Raw genomic sequence first — 26,907 nt, forward strand, 5'->3', positions numbered from 1 at the left:
GGACTAACTTAGCCTGCCAGGCTCCACCTGTAACTAAAATATAAATATTGGATCAGCTATCCCCCTACAATATGCTTTGTAGCTGTGCGGAGACAATAATGAAGCCGACCAGCACCAGTGAAATGCAGCACATTACAAAGTTACGTTAAAGCAGAGTTCCACTGTTTAGTAAGTTTATTAAAAGTCAGCAGCTTTTAATTAACTTTTAATAAACAGACACTCACCTGTCCAACAGTCCAGCGAAGCCTCGCTCCACTCCCTCTCCTCTCTGTGGCGCTGTCATTACTACTGTGGGCTAACAGCTGTGACAGCTTGCGGCTTCACCGCCGAGTGCACACTGCACGTGCGTGAGTCACGCTGCGCTCTTCTAGTCAATCCCAGGCAATCTTCTGGGACGTGTTCTGGTGAGGAGGAGTCACCTAGGCAGCGAGACAGCGGAAGAAAGAAGTGGGACAGGAAGTACCTGTCAAAACCAGGTACTCCCCCCCCCCCCCCCTCAAAAAAAAAAAAAAAAAAATGTAATGAGTGCTTAAAGCAGAAGTTCCACTTTTGGGTGGAACTCTGCTTAATAAAGCCAAAACCAAAAACTGAATTTTTCCAATTATTAGATAAGGTGGCTGCATTTGCTTTCTTTTTAAGGTTTTTTCCCCTTTCACCTTTTGTCAGGGTCCAGATCTGAACCTGTGACTTATTTGGTGTCTGGCTGTGGCTCTTTTCACTGTGCCACCTGAGATGCTGGACAGCTCCCTGTCTGATCTTTTAGGAAAATCTTTCCTTGTCTCTCCTGCTTTTGGTGAACCTTGAACTCTTTGCTCCCCCCATGAACTTCCTGATTTAGGCCATGTCTGTGCACAATAATCTGTCAAACAGGAATGTATGACAGATTATTGTGCTCTGCTCCAGCTGATATCTTGCTCCTTTGCATACCTGAGGCTGTCCTTCTCTCCACTACCATTTGTTATCAACCTTTGGCTTGTTCCTTGACTGCGCTTCTGCTTGATCCCAACCTGCAACCGCTTGTTTACTCACTACACTTCTGCTTGAACCCTACCTGCTATATCTGCTACTGGACCCCAGCTTACTCACCTCCTGGTGGAGCGATCCTGAGGACCGCGACCTGCTACTGACACACAGTAAATCCCATCTCCACTATCAGGAGCTCTGGTGAATACCGGTTAGTACTTAGACCCTACACCTCAGGTGACCCCTGACCATAACACCTGGTGATCCACCCAGTAAATCACGTCCTGTATTAGAGTGCCTACACTCTGGATGAAGGAGAAACAGAGATACCTTTTGGACAGCAGTATTGTCTTTCTGGGGCAAGGGGAGTGTTAGCTGGAGTTCATTTGTACCTAAATCTGCTAATCCATCTAACACTTTGCTGTTACAGCAAACTGCTCATTTCCTTTTGGGATCTTACATAAATAAAAGCTTATTATTGTAAGCGCCCCTTACTGCTTTAATTAATTATGATTTTTGTTACCCTATGACCTCTCTGATTTGGTAAAGGCTGACTAGATGTCTGATTACATGTGGAAAGGAATAATACACCTGCCTCTCGGACGCTTAATGATGTACCTTTAAGATGGGTGCAGCTAGGGACAGTCACAGACAATAGTGACAGGAAGCCTAGGACAAGACATAAGATAAAGACTGATATGGACATGATGCTTATGCTGACCTATTTTAGGAACATCACCCTTTCCATCACACCCCTCCCTATTACTTGTCTCTGCCTGTTTTATCAGATAAATCTAGTCAAGTCTAGTTCATTTGCCAGTCTTTCCATTTTCTCTCCTTCCCTCCCCTCTTTTATCTGCTCACACCCCACAACTATCCATCACATCTGCTACCAGTAAACTTTTTGGACTGTCTGCGGGAAAAGTCTCAACTCGTCTTATTAGAATAATGGGATATGTTAGCTGCCTTGACTCCTGACATACAAGATACGCCATATTGTGACTCTCATTGTCACTCTGTCACAACAGCTGATAAAACAGGCAGAGATTTTATATCTGGCTAGTGATTTCATGGACTAAACTTTAAATTGTTGTGGAAAGATGCAGAACGTGTGGCACCTGTTGTCATCTGCTAAATGTAGATTTAGCGTTAATACAAGAAAAACTGGTCTATAAAAACACTGGTCATAAATAAAAAATATTTTCTGTGATCATACATGAGGTTTCATGATCCACACGGGAGGATTCTCGTGATCCAACAAAACCTTTCTTAGAGTTCTGTGCTGCTGGCTTTTGTCACAGAGCTCCCAGGTCAGAAGACGAGGTCTTCCACAAAGGGCCTCCAAAGCCCCCCTTTAATCTATGCGTTGTGTTGTCTTGCGGTAGGACTGTGCTGAAGTAGCTGCCCGGCGCAGTCCCATTGCGCCTGTTATGAAAGGCCCTTAAAACCAGGCAGACATCGACGATACAGCTTTGTATTAGCCCCTTCCCGCTGCAGCCCCCCATCCCTTTAAGATGTTGTAAATGCTGGGAGGCAGAGGTGGGCAATTCCAATCATGTAATTACTGTGATTGGTAGTTGCAGTGGTCACATGATCAGAAACTTTCCAACCGCAAATATGCATCTGGAGCTTTCCGGTACCATCCAATTACTGTGCTGGGTGAGCACAGGAAGCGCACATTCAACACAGTAGTATGTTTACATAGGGCTGAATTAATGCGGCCTCTCAGCATTGAAGGTCACCCATTGAGAGGCTGTATATATGGGTATTGGCAGCAGGTTATAGGCTGCTACCTTTGAGGTAATTTGGCATTTCCAAAAGCTTGGCTGAAGACGCCCCCTGGGCATACTCCTGTAACCTCCACCCCACTCTATGGGGTTGATTTACTAAAGGCAGATAGACTGTGCGGTTTACTAAGCCCAGGAGCAATTGCACTTGCAAATGAGGTAAAGCTTCGTCTTGTAAAGAATACCTAATCACGTGCACGGAAAATAAAAGAAACAAAATTTTGCTTGCACGTGATTGGATGGCGGAAGTCAGCAGAGCTTCTACTCATTTGCTAAGATTTAGAGCAACTGCACAGTCTATTTGCCTATTTGTAAATCAACTCCTGTGAGTCCTGTTTTTTCTTTTTTGCTACTGTCCTTAGTTGATGGACCTCTTCTCCCTTATGGGGAAGTTCTCTATGCTTAAAAATTTTCTTTATATTTCTTATTTTTCAACTCTTCAGTGCCATCTACTATAACAATGGAACTAGTGCATCGGTATCTGTGTAACCGTGGTAATACCTTGGAAATAATACCCAGACCCCACACTGTGGAAACAGTTTGTAATGTTGGTTCAGACACTGAATCCTGTTTAGAGCGAGTTTACTTAGCCACAGGGTGCTGTATAGGTCTAGGACTTTGGTCCATTCCTATAATTCCCAGACCTTGAAGACCCCTCTGGGGGTACGCCCACTGTTTCAGGAGAAGCCTGCACTTATGTAGGGACCTGACATGTAGGACCTGTAATGTACAATATGCAACATATAAAATCAAGCCATTAGAGATTCGTATAGGTGAACTCTAAAGAGACAGACAGAATTTGGAGACTTTGAGACCCTGCGTGCCTCTAAGCATTTTTGGAGATTCAAGGAGGAAGTGGTCTTGATTCTCTTTTTAGTTACATAGTAGGCGAGGTTGAAAAAAGACACAAGTCCATCAAGTCCAACCCATGTGTGTGATTTTATGTCAGTATTACATTGTATATCCCTGTATGTTGTGGCCGTTCAGGTGCATATTTTTTTTTTTTTTTTTAATTATCGATGCTCCCCGCTAAAACCACTGCCTGTGGAAGAGAATTCCACATCCTAACTGCTGTTAAACTAAAGAACCCTCTACGTAGTTTCAGGTTGTGGCCGTGTGTCTTATTAATTTCCCTTTCGCGGAAAAGTTTTATCCCTATTGTGGGGTCACCAGTACTGAATTTGTACATTGAAATCATATCCCCTCTCAAGCGTCTCTTCTCCAAAGCAAATAACTTCAGTTCTCGTAACTTATCCTCATAACTAAGGTCCTCCAGTTTCTTTATTAGTTTTCTTGGTTTTCTCTGGACTCTCTTCAGTTCCAGCACATCCTTCCCGAGGACTGGTGCCCAGAACTGGACAGCATACTCCAGGTGCGGCCGGACCAGAATCTTGTAGAGTGGGAGAATTATCGTTTTATCTCTGGAGTTAATCCCCTTTTTAATGTATGCCAATATTCTGTTTGCTTTGCTTGCAGCTGCATGGCATTGCATGCCGTTACTGAGCCTGTCATCTACTAGGACCCCCAGGTCCTTTTCCATCCCAGATTCCCCCAGAGGTTCTACACCTAGTGAGTAGATTGCATTCATATTTTTGCCGGCTGCAGAGATCAGGAAATGTCTCACTGCCTGTGATTAGAGCAGCGCAGTGCCGACTTCCTGGCGGGCTCTGCACGTGGGCTCTGCGAACACGCCAGAGTTCATCCTTACTGGAGAGTTGAGACCGACATCCCTGCAGTATATACTGGAAAGAAGGTAGAGTTACTCTTGATACTTTTTAAGTTCAGGGCCTTGACCCAATCCTATGGTTCCCAAGCCCTGAAAACTCCTCTAGTGACCACCATACCAGGAGAAACCTGTACTCACATAGGGACCAGTGACAGACAGTTAAGACGGGTTTAACCTGGTCATACTTTTACCACCACTTCCACCCAGAGCTCAGGTAATTCCTCCCATCCTTTTGTCAGAAGGACTCTGCTACAGGAAGATCGACACCTGGGCTTTGGTGAATCCACACCCTACTTTCTTTCTCGAACATCACAGGACACAGAGCCTCAGTAATTACTGATGGGTTATATAGGTATCACTGGTGATTGGACACTGGCACACCCTAACCAGGAAGTTCAACCCCCTATATAATCCCTCCCCTTGCAGGGATACCTCAGTTTTTACGCCAGTGTCTTAGGTGATGGACGTGTAAAGATGTCCTGTGCTGAGCTCCAAAGGGAATATCCTATATCCTATACTGGGGCAGGCCAGGCGAACCGGATCCATTCCAAAGTGTCTTTTCTAGGCCGAATTGGATGGTACTCGGGCCTCGTGTCCGAAGAAACAAGGTTTTACCTGTAATGCTTCTCTTTTTAGAGAGCTGGACCCCACATATTAGAAAATGGTTTTTCTAGCCTAATTTCTAGCCGGGTGCTTTACAGGGCCAGAACTGTGGATCCCCCTATTCGTAGGGGGCCCCAGTCTCTGACGGTTTTTTCAAACGGAGCCCACCGTGAGAGGTGAAGATTGGGTCTGTGTAACAGAACCCTGCGGCTGGATAAGGTAAGAGGAGATTCCACATAATTTTTTAATTCTAGTAGGTTTTCTCCTTTAAGGTAAATGCATGCTATGCCTATTGTGACCACCAGGGGCTGCCAAGAGCACATACCTTCTCATGCTGATGTCTGTCTCAAGTGTTCGACGCTGCACAAGCTCCTCTGGCTGGCTCCAGGTAGGATGGGATGGGGGGCTCTCCTCAGGGATATCTCCCCCCAGACTAGGGGGAAGCTGCAGATTGTCTGTCACGGCCGCTGCTCCCGCCATTGCACATGCAGACCCATCACTACCGGCCTCTCTCCTTCCTTCCCCTCCCCCAGTCTTCCTCCACATTGGTCCCAGAAGGGTCGGCTAGCGCGGGAAGCGCTTGTTTTTTCGAAAAACAGGGGGGCGCGGTGGGGGGGCGTCAGCACATTGTGCTCAGACGCCCACTGGGCCGGCTGCAGGCTATTAAAGGCACTAATTACAGGTGCACTAAGCCTTCTGGAGGGACACAGAGCTGACGGTCGCATGTAAGGTGGGACACAGGCATTCTCCTAGGCAGCATTTACTAAAGCAACACCAGACTGGGCATTTGGTAGCAAGGCTTTTAGCCAGACTACATCGCTCAGCAGTCAGTGTTCATTTTGTGATACCTCCACCTTGTTGCTTTGTACTATGGGTAGAAGAGGTTCAAGCACCCCAAGAACCAGAGACTCTAGGGGATCTCGTTCAGGTTCTGAGGGCCCCCTGTCTGCAGCATCCTCCCCCCCCGAGGGGCCAGGGACGGCTAGCCAGGGAGCGCCGTTGGGGTCAGAGGCTACACCTGCTTCTGGCACTTCAGCCCCTGTATACATTACACAGGAGGTTTTTTCCTAAACCATTAATGGTTTAAAGGAAAGATTAATGGCCGTGATTACATCTTCACTCAGTGGAAGAAACCGCACGAGGCCTTCCTCTGTTCCCCAAGACCCTCAGGAAGAGGAGCTCTGGGATAAAGGAGAGGAATCCCTTTCAGAGGATCGGGATGGGACGGATGATTCCTCTTCGGAGGAATCAGGTGGAGAGGGACCCTCTGCGACTTCCCAAGAGGAGAAAGTCTTAGATTGGTCCACTCCACATTTAAGTTACCCGTATCTGAATCAGTTAAAGAACCCTCTTCATCTTTAAGGTCACTGAAACCTCCTTAAACAGCACAGGCTTTTCCTGTTCATAATTTACTTGAAAAGCTCCTTTATGCTGAGTGGGATCACCCAGATAAACGTTTTTTTCCGCCGAAAAAGTTTTCAACACTTTATCCTATGGAAGAAAAGTTTATTAAAATGTGAGGAATACCGGCCATTGATGCCGCCATTTCCTCCGTAAATAATACTCTGACTTGTCCTGTAGACAATGCTCAGATGCTCAGGGATCCTGTAGATAAAGATGGAATCCCTATTGAAGGATGTTTTCTCCTTAGCAGGTTCAGTGGCTCAACCTGCAGTAGCAGCGATTGGAGTCTTTCAATACTTAAGAGACCATGTTAAACAGGTCATCAAAGTTTTACCTGAACAGCAGGCCCAGGGGTTGGCTAACCTTCCAGCGGCCTTATGTTATGTTGTTGACGCCATCAGAGATTCTATCATGCAAACCTCTCGTCTGTCGCTGGGGTTAGGATTCTACGTATATGCACTATGGTTGAAAAATTGGTCAGCCGAAGCACCATGTAAGAAGCTCCTGGCTGGGTTTACATTTTGTGGTAAAAGGTTGTTTGGAGAAGACTTGGATAACTATATCAAGAGAATCTCTTGTGGGAAAAGCACTCTCTTACCTGTTAAGAAGAAGAGTAAGCATCCCTCTTTCAAACGGACTCTTTCCCCAGCGCCAGGGGCTTCAGCCTCCAGGCAGTCTCTCACGGCCTCCTCCATCTGGGTCCAGAGACAAGGGTTAACCCCAGGGACAAAAGAAGTCCTGGGGGAAGAAGCCTACTAGGCAAAACCCTAAGACCTCTGCATGAGGGGGCACCCCCGCTCGCTCGAGTGGGGGGAAGACTGCGACAGTTCTCAGGACTCTGGCAGGAGGTTTTCCAGGACAGATTGGTAATCTCCACGGTAACCTTAGGGTACAAGCTGGAGTTTCAGGAATTTCCTCCTCCTCGTTTCCTTAGGTCAAGTGTCCCCAGAGATCCAGAGAAAAAGCAGTCGCTCCTTCTAGCGTTAGAGCAACTTTTGTCGCAGGAGGTCATTGTGGTAGTTCCCGCGAAGGATCAAGGATTGGGCTTCTATTCCAACCTTTTTACGGTCCAAAAACCAAATGGGGATGTCAGACCCATTCTGGATTTAAGGGATCTGAACCGATTCCTAAGGATTCAATTCTTCCGCATGGAATAAATTCGGACAATAGTCTCCACCCTGCAGGGAAGAGAATTTCTGGCATCGATAGACATCAGAGATGCATATCTGCATGTGCCCGTTTTTCCCGCTCATCAGGAGTTTCTGCGCTTCGAGATAGGGCGCCATTTCTAGTTTTTGGCTCTGCCTTTTGGGATAGCCATTGCACCTCAAGTGTTCACAAAGGTCTTGGCTCCTCCTCTGGCCAGATTAAGGGCTCAGGGTATAGCTGTCATAGCATACCTAGACGACCTGCTCCTGATAGACCGGTAGGTAGCCTCCTTGACGGGAACTTGAGGACCATAGTCAAATATCTGGAACACCTAGGTTGGATCCTCAACCTAGAAAAATCTTTCCTAAAACCAGTAAGAAGACTGGAGTATTTGGGTCTGATCATAGATACAAGCCAGGAGAAAGTATTTCTACCTCAGGCAAAGATCACTGCCTTAAGGGAGCTGATTCTGGCAGTCAGGACCGAGAAGGGTCCTTCTGTCCGCCTTTGTATGAGGCTGCCAGGAAAGATAGTGTCTTCATTCGAAGCAGTTCCCTACGCTCAGTTCCATTCAAGACTACTGCAACACAGTATTCTGTCGGCCTGGAACAAGAAGGTTCAGGCATTAGACTTTCCAATGCACCGATCTCATGCGGTGCGTCAGAGCCTCAATTGATGGCTCATACCCGAAAGCCTGCAGAAGGGGAAATACTTTCTACCGGTTACTTGGATGGTGGTAACATATGCCAGTCTGTCGGGTTGGGGAGCAGTTCTGGAACAGTCTGCGGTTCAGGGGGTATGGTCCAAAACCGAGAGAACCTTACCCATCAACGTTCTGGAGATCCGTGCGGTATATCTAGCCCTAAAGGCCTGGACTATCAGGCTACAGGGTGGTTATGTCAATCATCAGGGAGGCACCAGGAGCCGAGCTGCTCAAAGAGAGGTGAACCAGATCTTAGTCTGGGCAGAGAAGCATGTGCCATGCATATCGGCAGTCTTCATTCCGGGGATAGAGAACTGGCAGGCGGACTATTTAAGTCACCAGCGGTTACTTCCAGGGGAACGTCTGACGTCTTTTTGGCCATATGCCAAAAATGGAGGGTTCCAGATGTAGATCTCTTTGCATCCCGATTCAACAAAAAGATAGACAGATTTGTGGCAAGGACAAAAGATCCTCTTGCATGCGGGACGGATGCGTTGGTGATTCCGTGGCATCGGTTCTCACTGATTTATGCATTCCCACCTATTCTGCTACTGCCACGACTCCTTCACAGGATCAGGCAGGAAAGGAAGTCAGTACTTCTGGTGGCCCCCGCTTGGCCCAGAAGGACGTGGTATGCGGAAATAGTAAGGATGACGGTGGGTTCCCCGTGGACACTACCGGTACGACCAGACCTGTTATCTCAAGGTCTAGTGTTCCATCCTGCCTTACAAACGCTAAATTTGACGCTTTGGCTATTGAAACCCACGTTCTGAAGAGTCGTGGACTTTCAGGTACTGTCATATCTACCTTGATCAATGCAAGGAAGCCATCTTACAGAATGATTTATCATAGAGTCTGGAAAGCTTATATTTCCTGGTGTGAATCCAGGGGTTGGCATGCCAGAAAATATGTGATCGGTAAAATTCTTGATTTTCTACAATTGGGGTTAGAGATGAAGCTGGCCTTGAGTACCATCAAGGGCCAGGTCTCGGCCTTATCAGTATTATTTCAACGGCCACTTGCTTTGCATTCTTTGGTCTGAAACTTTATGCAGGGGGTGACGCGTCTTAATCCTCCGGTTAAGGCGCCCCTAAACCCCTGGGACTTGAACTTGGTTCTGTCTGTTACAGAAACAGCCTTTTGAACCAATACGTTCGATTCCTTTGGTCAAGGAAGTTAATTTTTCTGGTAGCCATCTCTTCGGCTAGAAGAGTATCAGAATTAGCAGCTCTTTCCTGTAAAGAGCCTTATTTGATTGTACACAAGGATAGAGTGGTACTGCGTCCTCATCCTAGTGGTTTCAGATTTTCATCTAAACCAAGACATTGTTCTACCTTCCTTTTTTCCAGATCCCTGTTCTCCGGAAGAAAGATCACTACATTCTTTGGATGTAGTAAGAGCAGTTAAGGTCTATCTGGAAGCGACTGCTCAGATTCGCAAAACGGATGTTTTGTTTGTGCTGCCAGAGGGTCCCAGTAGAGGACAGGCAGCATCAAAAGCTACCATTTCTAAATGGATTCAACAATTGATCATTCAAGCTTACGGTTTGAAACAGAGGATTCCTCCGTTTCAGATCAGGGCACATTCCACAAGGGCTATTGGTGCTTCTTGGGCAGTGCATCACCAGGCCTCTATGGCTCAAATCTGCAAGGCCGCAACCTGGTCTTCAGTCCATACATTCACCAGATTCTATCAGGTGGATGTGAGAAGGCATGAGGATATCGCCTTTGGGCGTAGTGTGCTGCAGGCAGCGGTACAGGGTCCTCAGGTCTGATTGCACCCTACTTGGTTGTGGTCCCCCCCCCCCCTCAGATAGCATAGCTCTGGGACATCCCATCAGTAATTACTGAGGCTCTGTGTCCCATGATGTTCGAGAAAGAAAATAGGATTTTTTAAAACAGCTTACCTGTAAAATCCTTTTCTTTCGATGGACATCACGGGACACAGAGGTCCTGCCCCTCTTCTAATACACTATATTGCTTGGCTACAAAACTGAGGTATCCCTGCAAGGGGAGGGATTATATAGGGGGTTGAACTTCCTGGTTAGGGTGTGCCAGTGTCCAATTACCAGTGATACCTATATAACCCATCAATAATTACTGAGGCTCTGTGTCCCATGATGTCCATCGAATGAAAAGGATTTTACAGGTAAGCTGTTTTAAAAAATCCTATTTTGAGAGTACCTCACAGATAGCAATGGTGGAAACCAGGTGTAAGGGAACCTTGACCAAAAAAAATCCAGGCAAATGCCTGCTCTGCTGAAGGTTTACAAAACATTTAGATCATTCAGAGTGACTGTTTTCCTTGTGTCATACAAAATAGCTTGCTGGACTTTTCGGGAACAAGCATTTGTTGTCCAGCTTTGTAAGGCCGCCTGGTCTTCGATTCATGCTTCCTCCAAGTTTTACCAGGTGATGCCCAGATGCAGCTTTCAACCACAGGGTTCTTGTTTATTTTGTTGGGCCCGTTGGCACTACTCTGTTTGCCTTGTTGCCCAATGCAAGGGTTTTTTTGTCTTAATGAAGCAAGATATACTGACCTAAAGTGCTTGTAAAGTCTTGTTTTTTTTCTAAAATAACAAACATGTTATACTTACCTGCTCTGAGCAATGCTATTGCAGAGAACAGCCCCAAACTTCCTCTTCTGGGGTTCCTTGCCGACACTCTAGGCTCCTTCTCTTCTATATGCACCACCATAGCAAGCCGCTTGCTATGGGGGCATACATGCGCAGCCCTGCCTCCCGTTCCCTCCTCACAGGATTTGATTGACAACAGCAGGCCACTGCTGCCTCTGTGTCCTGTGAAGACAGAAAGAAAGACCAGTGTCGCTGCAGATGAGTACAGAGCTGGATTGAGATAGGACTCAGGTACGTGAAGCGGACAATACTGCTACTGGAACATAGTTACCTTAATGCAGGCAATGCATTAAGGTGAAATATGTTCTGCCTTTACAACCACTTAAGTCTCTTCATCTAGGTCCCTTGTCTCCACTGTTTCTGGTTGCAGGCAACTGTTAATCTAGTGATGCAAATGATCCTGCTCTAGCTGGTCCCCTACCATCCTATCATACCTTACGTCACTTATCCTCTGGATTTAGAGAGGACCTCGCCTCTGGACAGCCAGTAGGAAATGTCAAATGCCTATATGTTTAAGAACATTGGTCAGTGAGCACTGTTTATTGTCAGTTCAGTGTTAGTTCAGTGTCCAGCCTTAAGTTAGTCAAAAAAGGGTATATTTTTCAATGAGAATAATTGGTGATCGGTTGCCAGCCTTTACTGAAAAAGCATTGCTGGCACCTGTCAAGTCACATGCCTATTTCTCATACATTTGCCTTTAGCACCATAAGCAGTTTTCTGCATTGAAAATAAATGTAATCAAAACAAGATTCAAGCATCTCCCAAAAGAAAGCCTATTAGTACATATACCCTAACACTGAAAGAAGAGGCACTGTCACAAGTAAATAGATCCTCAATGCCTCCTGGGAGAGATGACATCTTACTTGGAAATTAAGGGCCACAGCAGCTCTTGAAGAATTCCCAGGTAGAGGCTTTGCTGGTGACTGCTGTCACAGGTTAGACTGGTGTACAGTGCTGAAGGAGCTTGCCAAACACAGAGACAGTAGCAAATAGGTCCAGTGATGTGGTACATGAGGTCCTTTCCCAGGGCAACATTGATCATATCGGAATGTGGTAACAATCAAAATACAGGATGTGTGATCAGGTAAGCCAAAGGTCAGAAAGCAGGAAAAAGCACATCCAAATACAGGCCAGGTCGGGTAGCCAGGTAATCAGACAAAAGTTTAGGAAATTAGTTAGAGAGTACCTATACCTCATGAGATTGAGGTGACTCTATGAACACAACCACTCCCTGCAACCTAGTGTATGTAGTGTACAGAATCTCTAGCAGATGACAGCAAAACATCAGAAAGGGCAAACTCGCTGCATTGGGATACATTATCCATGAGATGGTACATAATTGGGTTTCTGGTTTAGGTTGTATTGTGACTGGTATAATACTCCCTGTCCTGTCATCCGTGCCTTAAAGCTACACTGGCTGAAGAATCCTCTGCATCCAACACTTCCAGGAGTGTTGGGTGCCTGTTTATTCGTTGTGCACTATGGTTCCACCCACACGCCACTACAGGGAACACCCACAGTCACCTCTGCCTTCTTCCAGGAAGCCTCTCTCATCTTCTCATCTCATCATGTCATCTTGCTCCTTCATTGATAAGCTAGCTTTACAACATCCAGGCTCTAGACTCCAGTGTTTAGTATCTCATGCACAACAGTTACATAGTAAGGTTGAATAAAGACACCAGTCCATCCAGCTCAACCTGAGTGAGTGTGGGTGCGTGTCCCTATCCCTGTACATTGTGTCTCATTAAGATGTTCATCTATTTTATTATTATTTTTATTTAAGGTACCCACATAGGGCTCCACACATACATTGCACACTCACATTGGTCCCTACCCTCAAGGAGCCCACAATTTAAGGTCTCCAACTCACACCCATATGCTAGGGCCAACTTTGAACCGAAGCCGATTAACCTACCAGCATGTCTTTGGAGGGTGGGAGGAAACCGGAGTACCTGGAGGAAACCCACGCAGGCACAGAGAGAACATGCAAATTGCAGGCAGATCGTGTCTTGGGTTCAGTGTATACAGGTTTTTAATGTATGTATTTACCCTTTTATTGGTTGAATTCAATGAATATACAGTGGATATAAAAAGTCTACACTGTTAAAATGTCAGTTTTCTGTGATGTTAAAAAATGAGACAAAGTTAAATCTTTTCAGAACTTTTAATGTTACCTATAAACTATACAACTCAGTTGGAGGGAAGTAAAACTAAAAATTAAATAATATGGTTGCATAAGTGTGCACACCCTTAAGATAGTACTTAGAGACCTTTTGATTTTATTACAGCTCTCAGTCTTTTTGGGTATGAGTCTATCAGCATGGCACCTCCTGACTGGGCAATATTTGCCCGCTCTTCTTGGCAAAAACACTCCAAATCTGTCAGATTGTGAGGGCATCTCCCGTACACAGCCCTCTTCAAATCACCTCACAGATTTTCAATCGGATTCAGGTCTGGGCTCTGGCTGGGCCATTCCAAAACTTTAATCTTTTTCTGGTGAAGGCATTCCTTTGTTGCTTTGGATGTATGCTTTGGGTTGTTGTCATGCTAAAAGCTGAATTTCCTCTTCATGTTCAACTTTTTAGCAGAAGCCTGAAGGTTTTTTGCCAGAACCGTTCATAATTCCCTCTAACTTGACTAAGGCCCCTGTTCCAGCTGAAGAAAAACAGCCCCAAGGGATGATGCTGCAACCACCATGCTTCACGGTGGGTATGGTGTTCTTTAGGTGATGTGTTGTTTGTGCGCCTAACATATCTTTTGGAATTATGGCCAAAAAGTTCAACCTCGGTTTCATCAGACCATAACACATTTTTCCACATGCTTTTGAGAGACTTCAGATGTGTTTTTGCAAAATTTGGCCGGGCTTGGATGTTTTTCTTAGTAAGAAAATGCTTCCGTTTTGCCAATCTACCCCATATCCCAGACATATGAAGAATATGGGAGATTGTTTTCGCATGTACCACACAGCCAGTACTTGCCAGATATTCCTGCAGCTCCTTTAATGTTGCTGTAGGCCTCTTGGCAGCCTCCCTGACCAGTTTTCTTCTTGTCTTTTCATCAATTTTGGAGGGACGTTCGGTTCTTGGTAATGTCACTGTTGTGCCATATTTTCTCCACTTGATGATGACTGTCTTCACTGTGTTCTATAGTATATCTAATGCCTTGCAAATTCTTTTGTACCCTTCTCCAAACTGATACTTTTTAACAATGAGATCCCTCTGGTGCTTTGGAAGCTCTCTGCGGACCATGGCACTTGCTGTAGGATGCGATAGAAGAAAATATCAGGAAAGACCAACTGAACTTTATTTGGGGTTAATCAGAGGCACTTTCAAACGCATGTTAAATAGGAGTCAGTACACACCGGCCATCATTTAATGTGATTGCTTAATTCTGGACACAGCTACATCCCCAGTTATAAGAGGGTGTGCACACTTATGCAACCACATTTCAGTTTGTTGCTCAATTGAGTTGTACAGTTTATAGGTCACATTAAAGGTGGAAAAAGTTCTGAAATTATTTATCTTTTTTTACATCATAGAAACCTGACATTTTAACAGGGTCGTGTAGACTTTTTATGTGGCAGATATGTAAATCACTGGATCAGATAAAACAGCAAGCATATCCAAAATATTAAACAAAGGAGAGAAGAGTTCTGTGTTTGTTAGATACACCTTTTATTTACTTGATTTGATCGTAAGGGACACTTTCATATGGGATTCAGTTGTGACGACAACTTATTTATTACAGGTACTTATACAACACCAACAATTTACGCAGCGCTTTACATATATATATATTGTACATTCACATTAGTCCTTGCCCTCAAGAAGCTTACAATCTAAGGTCCCTAACTCACATTCATACATTCACCTATTAGGGCCAATTAACCTCCCAGCATATCTTTGGAGTGTGGGAGGAAACCGGAACCCACACAGGCACAGAGAGAACATGCCAACTTGAGGCATGTAGTGCCATGGTTGGGATTCGAACCAACAATCATAGTGCTACTAAGTGGAAGTGCTAACCACTTAGCTGTTCTGCTAACTTTACTGTCAACTACATTGGGAGCTGGGAGGAGCAGAAGTTTAGCTCTCATGTACCATACATTGTGATATACATTACATACTTTGCACTGTCCTGTTCCATACACTGTGCTGTACATTACATACATTGGTATGCCACAATCCTACATATTCTTTATCACCACACTTCATACACTGCTTTGAATGTTGCATGTTTTACTGTTCAGAATATGAACACAGTCCACAATATACCCCACTACACTTCATCCATTATGTTCCATACCACTCTATGTACTGTGCTGTATGTAATATACTGCCTGCTGCTAATCATCATAGAGTTTTTTTTTAAATTCCACTGGCATTTTTTTGGATTTTGAAATTCTACACATTCCATGGATAGATATGCTTTTGCCATATTTTGTTTTGAACTGTGTATTTAGCTGTTTGCCTGGAGTTACACTTTTAAAAGGCTTCTGCAGAAATAAATTTGGCTTTCCAACACAGCGCATAAATATTTGTACACAGTCATTTATATTATACAGCAATCTGTGCAATTGCATATCTTTTATACGTTAAAGGGATATTCTCATGGCAATATGTAGGCTGCCATTACTGACCACCTGAAAATGCTACTAGCTACATTACTGCCTGAGTCATTGCCCCCAAAACAGCAAGTAAAGTCAGAAAAGCTGATTCTAATTTTGTTCTGGAGAAGTGAGTCCGAAAATACTCAAGTCATTGTCTCAGCATGACAGCCAGGCATCTAGCATTTTCAGGAGGAGGCAGTGGCAGCTTACAGATTCCCCTTAATCTGTGAAACTGAAATCACAGAGAATAACAATATGCACAATGTACAGTGTACAGTAAGTGCAGAGTATCCCTCCTCCCCTCTGAACCCTTCTGGCCTTCTGATTATAGAAACAAATTATCCCGCTGCAGGCATCTACTAATATATGTACCAAACAAGTTTAATTTGCTGAATGATTTAAGGAAGTTATATGTTTGTTCCCCCACTTTAAATCATTAGACATGCTACCAGGGGAAGATTAATGCTTTGTAATTATATTTAATTATACATTTCCAAGATAAAATGTCTCATGTTCAGAGATGGCAAAATGTAATAAAATGACCCTCTCTAAACCGATACCTGGGATGTATTGATCAAAGTGGATGTGTGCGTATGATAGGAGTACAAATACGACACTTTAACATCCAGGAGTTCACAAATTGTTGTCAATTTTGAGCATTGGTGGTATAATGTAGCATTATTATGTGAAAACTTCTAGAGGTCGACATTTTCTTTTTTAGATCATTTTAAACAGCGGCATGACATAGAAATAGTCTCCACCCACATAATTAACCCATTAGTAGTAGGTCTTTATCTGTTTGAGATGAGCCCTACAGAAAACTTAGCATGGAGGCTTCTATTCTTGACCTGACAATGCTAGTTGGTTTGCTATCATGGTGACCCGCTTCAATAATTTTAGTCACAGACCCAAAATGCATACAGTGACAAGAAAAAGAATGTGAACCCCTTGGAACTGTGTGTGTGTTTTTTTTTTTTTGGCAGTAATTTGGTTCGCATTAGCTAATGCTTCTTATGTACAGCAATCTTAAAATGTTTGCATGTCTTTTATTAATATACAGGATTTATATATCGGCAACAGTGTGCCCCCATGTTGTAAAGCGATGCGCAGACAGTACAATTACAATACAAATCAATACAGGAGAGATCAGAGTAGAGGTTGACCGTGATGGGTTTTTCTCTGGCCGATGCCGATATTTAGAAATCAGGCCGGTCGATGATGCCGATTTTTGCGGCTGATATTTTAAGCCTATATTTTTTTTTTTTTTGCAGGTGGCACTGGTTGTAACTGGCAGGTTTCACACTGAGCCGATTTGTCAGTTTCAGTTACACTATATGTAAATGAATGCAGAGACCAGCTGTCAGAATTCAGCGTGATGTCAAGGGTTGGTGGGGCCCTGCAGCTATCAAACACCAGCCAATGCTGCTTAAGAAAATGGGCGGGGCCACACACACTTAGCAGCCCACCCAGATCCCATCCCATTGGCTGGTTTTTGATATCTGGGTCCCGCCCACCCCCGACACCACGCTGAATTTTGACAGCTCCTCTCTCTGCATTCTGCACAGAGCCGCTCAGTGTGTGACACTGTCAGTGGAGTGTGGGGAAGGGAGGTAATCGGCCAATTTTTGCACAAAAATCGGCCGATGCCAATTTCTTAATAAAGGCCAAATATCGGCCAACCTCTAGATCATAGGACCCTGCCCATTAGGGCTTACAATTTAGATGGTCAATCCAAATAGTTCTAAACCACACCTCCAAGCTCATTTTATTTAACTCCAGGTGTGTAAAATACTGATTCCAATTAGCAATTAGAATATGGGTTCACTTACTTTTTCCTCTATTGTAAATGTTTAATGGGTATGGGTAAAGTTTAATAAAGAAACGCAAGAAATTGTATTTTTTTGGATGTTATCAGCTTAAGCACATTGTGTTTGTCTATTGTTGGGACTTGGATGAGATTTGATTTTGTGGCAAATTACTTCAGAAAACCAGGTAATTCCAAGGGGGTTCACATAGGTTGCTGACCTGGAACATTTATGCACAATGGCAAGAAAAACTAACATACTGAAGCAACATACAGACATCCTATTATTTTCAGAATGTCAGCAATGGTATCTCCATGACAGGATAACTTTAAGATGTATTGTATGTACAAATGAGCAGGGAATTGTTGATTTTGTAGCCCAGGCTTGATCAAAGTGAAGAGGCTGTGAACTGTACATATCATCTCCCTAACTGATGATCACCGTCATTTGACAGCGATTCCCTGACAAGCAAGGTGTTTTGAAAATGCTGCTTAGTAATATAAATGTGTCTCCCAGCACCCCCTGCTTCAAGTTGGGGGTGGACCTTTTGGGAAGGTGGTACTGAGTTGCATTTGGAGGCTCTGAGATTTCATAATCCAAATATAGAACTGAGCTTGGCATAAATATTCATCTAATCAGCCTTTTTACATTTTGTGGTGTTACAACCTGGAATAAAAGATTCATTTGGGGTTTTACCATTTCACCATTCCATGTGTTAGTGAAAAAAACAACTGAATATCATATTATGGCAAGGACAGGAGGTCAGGGTTAAAGTGGTTCTAAAGGAACCCCCCCCCCCCCCCCAAATGCTTACCTGAGCCCCCATCTCGATCCAGCGGTGTACACAACATCTTTAGGTGACCGGAAACTCTCCCTCATTGGCTGAGACAGCAGTCAGTTAAAATCAGTGAGCCAATGAGGAGAGAGAGATAGAGGGCTGAATGGGACACATAGAGCATTGGTTCAGGAGTGAGCCTGCTTGGGTGCCCCCATAGCAAGCTCCTTGCTGTGGGGGCACTCGGCAGGGGGAAGGGGCCAGGAGCATCAATGGAGGACCCGAGAAGAGGAGGATCTGGGCTGTTCTGTGCAAATCCACTGCACAAAGCAGGTAGGTATAACATTAAATTGTTTTTTTTTTTTAAACTTAAAAAAATAATAATAAACATATCACTTTGAGGTCTTGGCATATCCGGCCTAAAAGTTATGCTACCCACAAATTACACTTATTTCTTATTGTCTCAATTTACTGAAATTATTATCTTCTTGTTTGAAATGTATGTGTCTAACGAAGTTGTGTTCCCCATTACAGGCCATGCAATGTTCAAGCTGACCTACCTCAATAATCATGATTACAAGCACCTGTATTTTGAATCTGATGCAGCTACCGTTAACGAGATTGTTCTAAAGGTGAGTTTTCTGTTGCTGAACATCCTTTCTTTACAGAATGAAGCATAGGTAGGCCACAGACTGTGCAAATTTCTTTCCTGCAACCATGGTTTGCAGGAAAGAAATAGCACTGTCTGGGTTGATGAAGGAATCGTGCAAGACAGGGGAATCCCCCCTGCCAAGACATTGTATTCTCCCGCCAGGAGGAGACAGTGATTGTTGTTAGTGGCTGTCGGAGCCACTGGCAATGATCGCAAATGAATCCGGCAGGCTGTTTGTGCCCAAGTTGATCAATTAGGCAACTTGTATTCAGCCAGCCCATACACGATTCCAACTGTCTATGGCCGGGCCTTAGTGATTCAAATGCTATATCATGCAAGATCCTGCCTTCAAATAATATGAAATATTGGTACGTGCGCACTGGTGGACATCTCAGGTACCAGCGTTCTTGGAGGAAAAACAATATCATACAGCCTAGAAACATTCAGCCCAGCCAGTGGGCTTTCCCCCTGAGAAAGCTTGGTCTCATGTCTGCCAGGGTTGGCTAGTCCTACAAAGCTTTAAGTTAACTGCTGTTTGGATGCCATTGTATAACAACACTGAGACAGTACTCGATCAGCAGCACCAGTAGTAGTTATGACAGGAGTCTAAGTTCATAAATGAATCGATCAGCTCCTGGACTAACAAGCATACCACAAAGCCCTCAGGAAGAAACAATGCAGAAACTTTGACAATGCGTTTTCAGAGGAAGTGATGTGACATCACAGCTCCTCCTGTCAGTATGTGAGCTGAGGCACCTCTGTTGTGTAGCTTTGCAGCAACAGATCACTGCAGTAAGTAGTGATCTATTGCAGCAACAGGTCACCTCTGATAGTGATCTGTTTCTGGTTGTACTGTAGTGAGCAAAGTGTAGCAAGTCATACTTGTGTGATATTCATTTAAAGCAGTTGTATTGCCCGCTTGGTGATTTAGCCCTTATTTAATTTTACCTACAGGTATGCCTTATTATCTCCAAAACCTGCACGGTTTTGGAGATCTTTACCCTGATTGCAGCCGCTGACGTCAGCGGTGCATGCGCTCTGAAGGTCCGGCGTATCGTGCCGGAACTTCCGAGCTCCTGCTGGAATGGAGCGCTCATGGGCACATGCGTGGGAGTGACGTTATCGTGGCTCTGGCCACAGTCCTGGAGCCTGTGAACCCAGAAGAAATGCTGAGGGAACATGTCAGCCCCCTCAGTGGTGACCGGGTGCTGTTGTGGGGGGGCTTCATTCTAAGGTATTTCATAATGTGCTAGTATTTGATGCATTGTCCTGTAGTTTTATGTTTTAGCAGTTTTGTACCGCTTTAACCAGAAGGTATGTATATAAATCTTAATAGTTTATGTTACTGGAACCCCTTGTTGGGTAGATTAAAGCTAAATGTATGGGTATAATAATGTAGAACCAAGGCATCTGCATAACAAAACCAAAAAAAAGCACATAGACTCAAGGTGGGTGAAGGGGAAAAAAGGCTTTGTCACCCAAAGTGATTATAAACCCTCATCATGTAAAACAACCAATTTGTTTTAAAATAGAAATGAACAGCAAAACATTTGTGTCTAGATATAAAAAAACATTCTAAATACCTTTCGTTCTCAGCTACATAATTGCTGGAGGTGGAGAAACAGCAGCACGCTGAGCTTCCCAATGAAAGGCTGTGCAAGGGGTGGAGGGTGTCAAGACAAGTCTGATCATTGGAGGAGAGCAGGCGGAGTTCCCAGTGCAGGTAGACAACTGGCCACGCTGTACTCTCATGCCTAGTGTGGTCAGTTTTTATTAGGAAAGCAGAGGGACTTGCAGGAACACCAGGGATTTCACACACAGGAAGCAATACAAAGAGAACAGAATACTTTTTCATACAAGGACATGGTACAGCAGGCACATATTAGGAATATGAAATGTTGGGTTTACATATTCTTTAGGAAGCCCAGACTTCAGGTTTAGGACAGATTTAGCTACATAAGTTTGATTAGGACTTTTTTCTTTGTTGTTTTAAGGTTCATTTCTAGTCCATATTTTCAGAAATGAAGCCGTGTGCCATTTCCGCTCATTCAGTGTTATCCTGATGCTTAAGCCAGTAGTACTTACAGAAAGCATGTTTGACCAGAACACGGCTATTCTCCAGCCTCTGCTCCCTCCTTACAGAGTGTCTTTCGGCAATGCGTTTAGATTGGACATATCCTGTCAATGTTCTGGGAGCCAAGAGGGCAATGATAAGCAATGTGTCGGGGGCTCTTAACTGGTAATGCGAGCTATGCAGATCATGTGTACACACTGAATACGAGATAATTAGCAACAGATCTAATCGAATGGTTAATTGCAGCTTTTAGATGCACTGAACAGATATTAATAGCCAGCATAAAGCAGACTTCATTATCTACTGAGTTAAGTGCTGCCATTTCAATTTGGATATAGCGGTAATGAGTACACCTTGTTAATTTAACCACTTCCCACGTGCAAAGTGTATGCTTGCCAATATGTTTCAGTCCACTATAGACACAATAGTGTTGATTAGCAAAACCGCCATCAATTTTTAAGCACATGTGTAATTAGTGTTTTGGGCGGCGTACTTTGCTTCTTAATATCAGAAGTCTTTTTGTTTTGTTTTCCTTGTGCTGATGTACAGGAAAATCTGTGGAAAATGCTTCTTCACCTGTTGGTGCTGGCTACGCTGTCATACACACAGGTGCAGCAGGTGACCAAAAAAATGAATATTAACATAGACTGAATTAGAACACGAGCTGAATGAGAGCATTTTTATTGAATAAATTATCTGATCGTATATAATAGAAAGTGTATTGAATTAAAATTCAGGAAGGCCCAGTCAGTAAAAAAAAATTTCCAACAGAGGTCAGAGTCTCTTGTTTGTGTGATGGCTCAGATCCTTCATATTACAGCCCCCCCCCCCCTTTACATCACAGTTCCGCCTTTACATTTGTCCTTCTCTTCACAGTGCCCCTTTTATATTGCAGTTTACACCACGGTGCACCCTTTACATCATATCCCCCCCTTTACCTGTTTATGGTTTTACACTATTGTGAGCCTTTAATCTTTTTTGTTGAAATTCTACAAGCATCAACACTCGAAGGACACTTGTAAAGGCTTCCTGTTCAAGATTGAGCCATGCTAGTTGCTATACCTGTGGCCTCAGAGGTTGATAAATGGTGGGATGGCCATATACACACGTCTCCCTATACAAAGGCCCTTTCTGGGTAATTGGCCACAGGTGAGATAGACCTCCCATGATAGAAGGTCCACATTAGCTGGTAAGCAGACCTTTCTTGTGGAGGTGTCACTTCTTTTGTGGTGTGGGATGGTGTCACCATCACTGAAAGGACTATTTGGTCTTTGGACTGTTTATATTTTTCACCATGATCTGCACTGATGGATTAACACTGAACTTTGAACATTTATTATTCCTTACTGAGATTTTAATTTTCACTAATTGTTATTCACTAAATTGGTTGGTTATATTTGTATTAGAGAATTATGGGTTACATGGGTACCTTATCCTATAACCTATAAGATACTTCAAAATTTTGAAGAGAGTAGCTGATGGACTTTACCAACACCAGAAGAGGACAATGAAATCAACTAGATAAAATATTGTCTTTATTACAAAAGTTAAAATTGTTTAATATACTTTTTCTAAAAGAAAACCATTAGCTCAATTATATATGTCAATTATTACTCTTAGAGGTTGATGCGTTTCACAATTTTAGCTTTCTCAGGACCTCTATATCTTGATCACAGATAGAGATGGCCTATCCAAAGAGAAAGGCATAGCTGTTAATCAATACTGTATCAAAACAGCAGCATAATACACATGAGTTCCCATATAAAATATATATATATTTGTATTATTGTATTTTTCACAATGTTTCAATTTGGGGATTAGCGCAACTTTGGACTAACGCATCAGTTGGACTTTCCAGCTGATGATATGAATATCCCCATCCAGCTATTCAGATGTATTTTGTATATAGGGGTCTCCCGACAGACTTTTGAGATCCAAAACAGCCATATCACATTGTCATATAATGTGCCAAACCCACAAATGTTGTCCCTTCAAAGCCTATGATGGTGCAATGTACTTTAATTTGTCTGTAGAACTCCCCATGACATTACAAAATAGGTAAAGAGCCTCCATAGACTTGTAATCGGTGCTTGTAGTATATCCCAATACTCATTCTTCCTCTGGGATAATGTCCTATACTTAACCAAGATAAACAAGGTTTACATGGAGGGGAGTTCCCTAGCAACGTCTGGCTTCCACAAAAATGTTATCTGTGGGGAAGCCAGATGAAACTAGTCAGACCCTGGGAGTTCCCCACTATGTAAATCCACAAGGACCTTACTGATGGATACCCTGTTTATCTCAGTTACATGGAACATTATTCCAGAAGGGATGTGAGTATTGATATACTGTATATATCAAGCACCGATTCCAAGTCTGTGGGAGGCTCACAGCTAAACTAAAGTACACTGCGTCAGCATAAATGGAAATGTGAGATCTCTGTTGTGAGACCCCTATCTATGCAATACATCTGAATGGTTGCATGGAGATATAATCATATTGGCTTATGGATCACTGTGGATGTGTGGGACTCAACTCTGAATGCGTCAGGTATTACATTGCAATAATATGAGCATCAACATGCTTTACCTCTGATCCCTGGCTGATTTTTTTTTTTTCTTTTCTACATTGCGCAATTTTAATATGGGAAAATTCTCCCAGTTCTTTAGCTTCATAAGAGAAATGTGATCACTATGTCAGCATTGATGCAGAGCGTATATGAACTGGATGGATGGAGCTATGGCAATATGTTCTGTAATGCATCTTTATCTGTGAGGGTGAACTACTTACTCCCCCGATCTCCAGTCTAGATGAGACAGCACTGTACACCATTCATATGGGTTCATTGATTTTTGGGGGTCTCTTAAAACATGGCGGGCCTCATTTTATGTGTTTTGTTATACTGTGGCAATTTTATTCTTTGTTTAATAAATGGATGTAATTTGACCACATGACTAAACATTGCAATTTTTTCAATTTGTTTGACTACCTGCCTGTGGTAGTCAAAATATTTAGCGGTGTACTTTTGGTCTTGGGTTTGTGTACCGCAGAGTCTGGATTCTTAATGGTAGGCTGTCGTCACTTGATCTTCTAACAGAACATTGTCCCTCTTGGGATATATATTAAAAGTCAAACTTAAAGTTCCAGCATGGAAAGCATTCCAGAAATGTGTTTTCCTGACAAGTACCATCACTAAAACCAAATCAATTAAAGCAGCCACCACATTTTTGCTGCTTTTGTTTTATTTCTTTTCACCAGGTGATCAGGCCATTAATACACTTGCTGTCTGAGAGTGTCTCTGTTCTGGATAGAGGAGCAGCATTATCATTTTGGAGAAAGGATTGTGTAATAAATGAAAGCTCAACTCTAGTCAAACTTTCTGTAGGTTTTGTCACTTTACAAGTATATGGTTTGAGTTCTTTTTGATTTATGTATAATCAAAGTTGGAGAAGCACTGTGTGTGTGTATATATATATATATATATATATATATATGGTGTGATTATAATTATTAGAAAAGGTGATCTGGCAATAGATGTAGTCCTGAAAACTTGGACAGTTGAAAGTCACAGGGTTTGGAGCAATTGAACATTGGTAAGAAAGCAACAGGAGGGAATAATCATAAAGGGAGGGGTTTGAGGTGAGTACCTTGGATCCCAGGTACTCATCTGTCCCTAAAGCCCCTTTCACACGATCGGACCGTTCAGGTCCGCCTGTCAGTTTTGACGGCGGACCTGAACTGGCGCATCCATGTTAGCCTATGTAGCGACGGATGTCAGCGGAGACATGTCTACTGACATCCGACCCGGTCCGATTCGCTAAAAGCAGACGGATGGCCCTACGTCCAGGTCCGTCGCTATCGGATCGAGTGAGATCTGATGAAAACGGACATGCCGCTCAGTGAGCAGAGAGGGACCTGTCATCTGCCAGCTCAGCGGAGATCAACGGATTGATCTGCCGGCGGACTCCATAGAAACGGAGTCTGCCTCGTGTGAAAGGGGCCTTAGACTTAAATAGTCAGAGGGCACAGGTCTGTCAGGTGGCGGTCAGAGTCTACAGTTATGTAACGTGAGACCCATGGGTCCCATGTTTTCTTTAGTCATAGTATCCCAAATTTTCGCTGTCAGTTTCTCATTAGAAAATTTCCAATGCAGCCATGTCAACTTCATTCATTGCAAGTTAGTTGTAGGTCCTCTCTTTTGCTATCGTTTTCTTTGTGGCCATTGAAACATGTCATCAGTTTAATATAGTGTTTTGAGATGCCATCAGGTTTTACATAAAGTAATGCCTTGCATGGAAGGCACAGGAAGTGGTGCCTTAGTAGCATATCTAACATTTTATAAACTGTTTTCCACATGAATTGAGCTAACTAACAGATCCCTCACATATGTGTTTCTGGATCTATGTAGCTAAGGGTAAAATGAGATGAGCACCGACAAAATCAAACTTTATAATTTGTTTCAAAGACTAGGACATTCTGGAAGCAGGGGTAGGTGGTGTTTCAGTTCAATAGCAATTTGGCTATCTGTTTTCCATTTATTAATCCACGATAGGAAGATGTGCAATTGACATTTGTCCTTGCTAAAACATTGCAAAAAACATGTAAGCTTCTCACGCTGCAATTTTACCAGTTGTGCCAATAAATGCAAACAGCCTTTGTTGTTCATGCTTTAAAAGAAACAGGATCATTTTTTTTAGGATTCCAGCCATTTCAATCTTGCCTTTTTCAAACCATTTTTGGGAAAGCTTTCTAAAAAAAAAAAAAAAAAGTGTCAGTTAAAAAGTGAAGGCTTGCATATATTTAATAATTGCATCAATTTTGTTTTTCTTCTAAAGGTCAATTACATCTTGGAATCAAGAGCCAGCACGGCAAGAGCTGATTACTTTGCACAGAAACAAAGGAAATTAACAAGAAGGACCAGTTTCAGCTTCCAGAAAGAGAAGAAACCGGGTTAAAGTGGAGGGGATGTGGTAGTAGGTAAACATACAGAACCTTGGCAATGGTTGGCCAGTGGGCATCCCTACCGTCATGTCTAAATAGACATTCATAGGTGAAGGCTCTGGCACTGTTTTGCCCCCTATGAATTGTCCTCAGTCAACCTTTAATGTATAATTATTACTTTGCAAGCAAACAAGCTTTGGAAAGAAAATGCAAAGTGCAGGGCAGGCTCCATCCATTCCCGTGATCCCATTTTAGTTGAAATTATGAATGGGATATATGTAAAGGAGAAAAAAGTAGGTCCAATATGTTAAGACCATCTCATTAAAGACTAGCTAGGTCCTCTTGTGGTTGGGACTATTACAGTTCTTTAAGAAAGAAGAATTTCTCTCTTTTTTTTTTGTACAGTATTGAGATGTGTGAGATTTGGTTCTAGATTACTAAGCTTTTTAAAATAAAGAAATGTCAAACTTCTGTCTGCAGTCTTATTTATTGGGGAAATCATATCATTTGAACCTCAGGTATTACACTGCCTATATCTGCCTTTTTCAACCTGGGTGCCTTTAGTGTCCTGTGTGTCTTTTGGTTTGTTTTAGGGTTGAATTCAGCCCCAAATTTGGGCTGAACTTGAACTGGTGAATGTAGATGTACTGGACCGCTGATGTGAACTCAGCTGAAAATAATAGACTCATTGGTCTGATCCTGAGGTGAAAGTTGGAAAAAGCAGAAAAAAAAAAATGAATGCATCCACCACATTTAAGGATTAGCTACACTGCAATTTGATTCTGTTTTCACTACTGAGTTTTACATCTTTCTGATAACTACACAGACTCCAATCTTCTTTTAAACACTGGGCTACATTCCCTGACTGAACTCTAATTCTTAGCAAGGCAGGAGTTAGAAACTTGTTTTTTTTTAAGTGACACTTACTTTGTATTATGCTACTTGACTGAAACACTGCTATCTGCTTTGCTTATGTTTTTTTAAGAATTGCTGGTATGTTATTTTTGCTTAACTGTCTGTAGACCTGTCCCCATTACAGTGCTTTATTATCTCCCTTGTCTTACCCAAAATTATGGCCCAT

The 26,907-nt window shown here is 43.1% G+C and overlaps 1 protein-coding gene across 3 annotated transcripts in view; it reads left to right on the plus strand.

Annotated features, from left to right (window-relative positions):
* MAPKAP1 (MAPK associated protein 1) overlaps positions 1-26,297 on the plus strand; it is a 399,325-nt gene extending 373,028 nt beyond the window's left edge. For all 3 annotated transcript variants that reach the window (XM_073600313.1, XM_073600315.1, XM_073600314.1), the window contains 2 exons: positions 18,694-18,791; positions 25,721-26,297. In XM_073600313.1, the coding sequence (XP_073456414.1) occupies positions 18,694-18,791; positions 25,721-25,840 (218 nt within the window). In that variant the 3' untranslated portion in view covers positions 25,841-26,297. The remainder of the gene's footprint in view (positions 1-18,693; positions 18,792-25,720) is intronic.
* The last annotated feature ends 610 nt before the right edge of the window (positions 26,298-26,907 follow it).

Source organism: Aquarana catesbeiana, linkage group LG09 (assembly GCF_042186555.1).
Source record: "Aquarana catesbeiana isolate 2022-GZ linkage group LG09, ASM4218655v1, whole genome shotgun sequence".
NCBI lineage: Eukaryota > Metazoa > Chordata > Amphibia > Anura > Ranidae > Aquarana > Aquarana catesbeiana.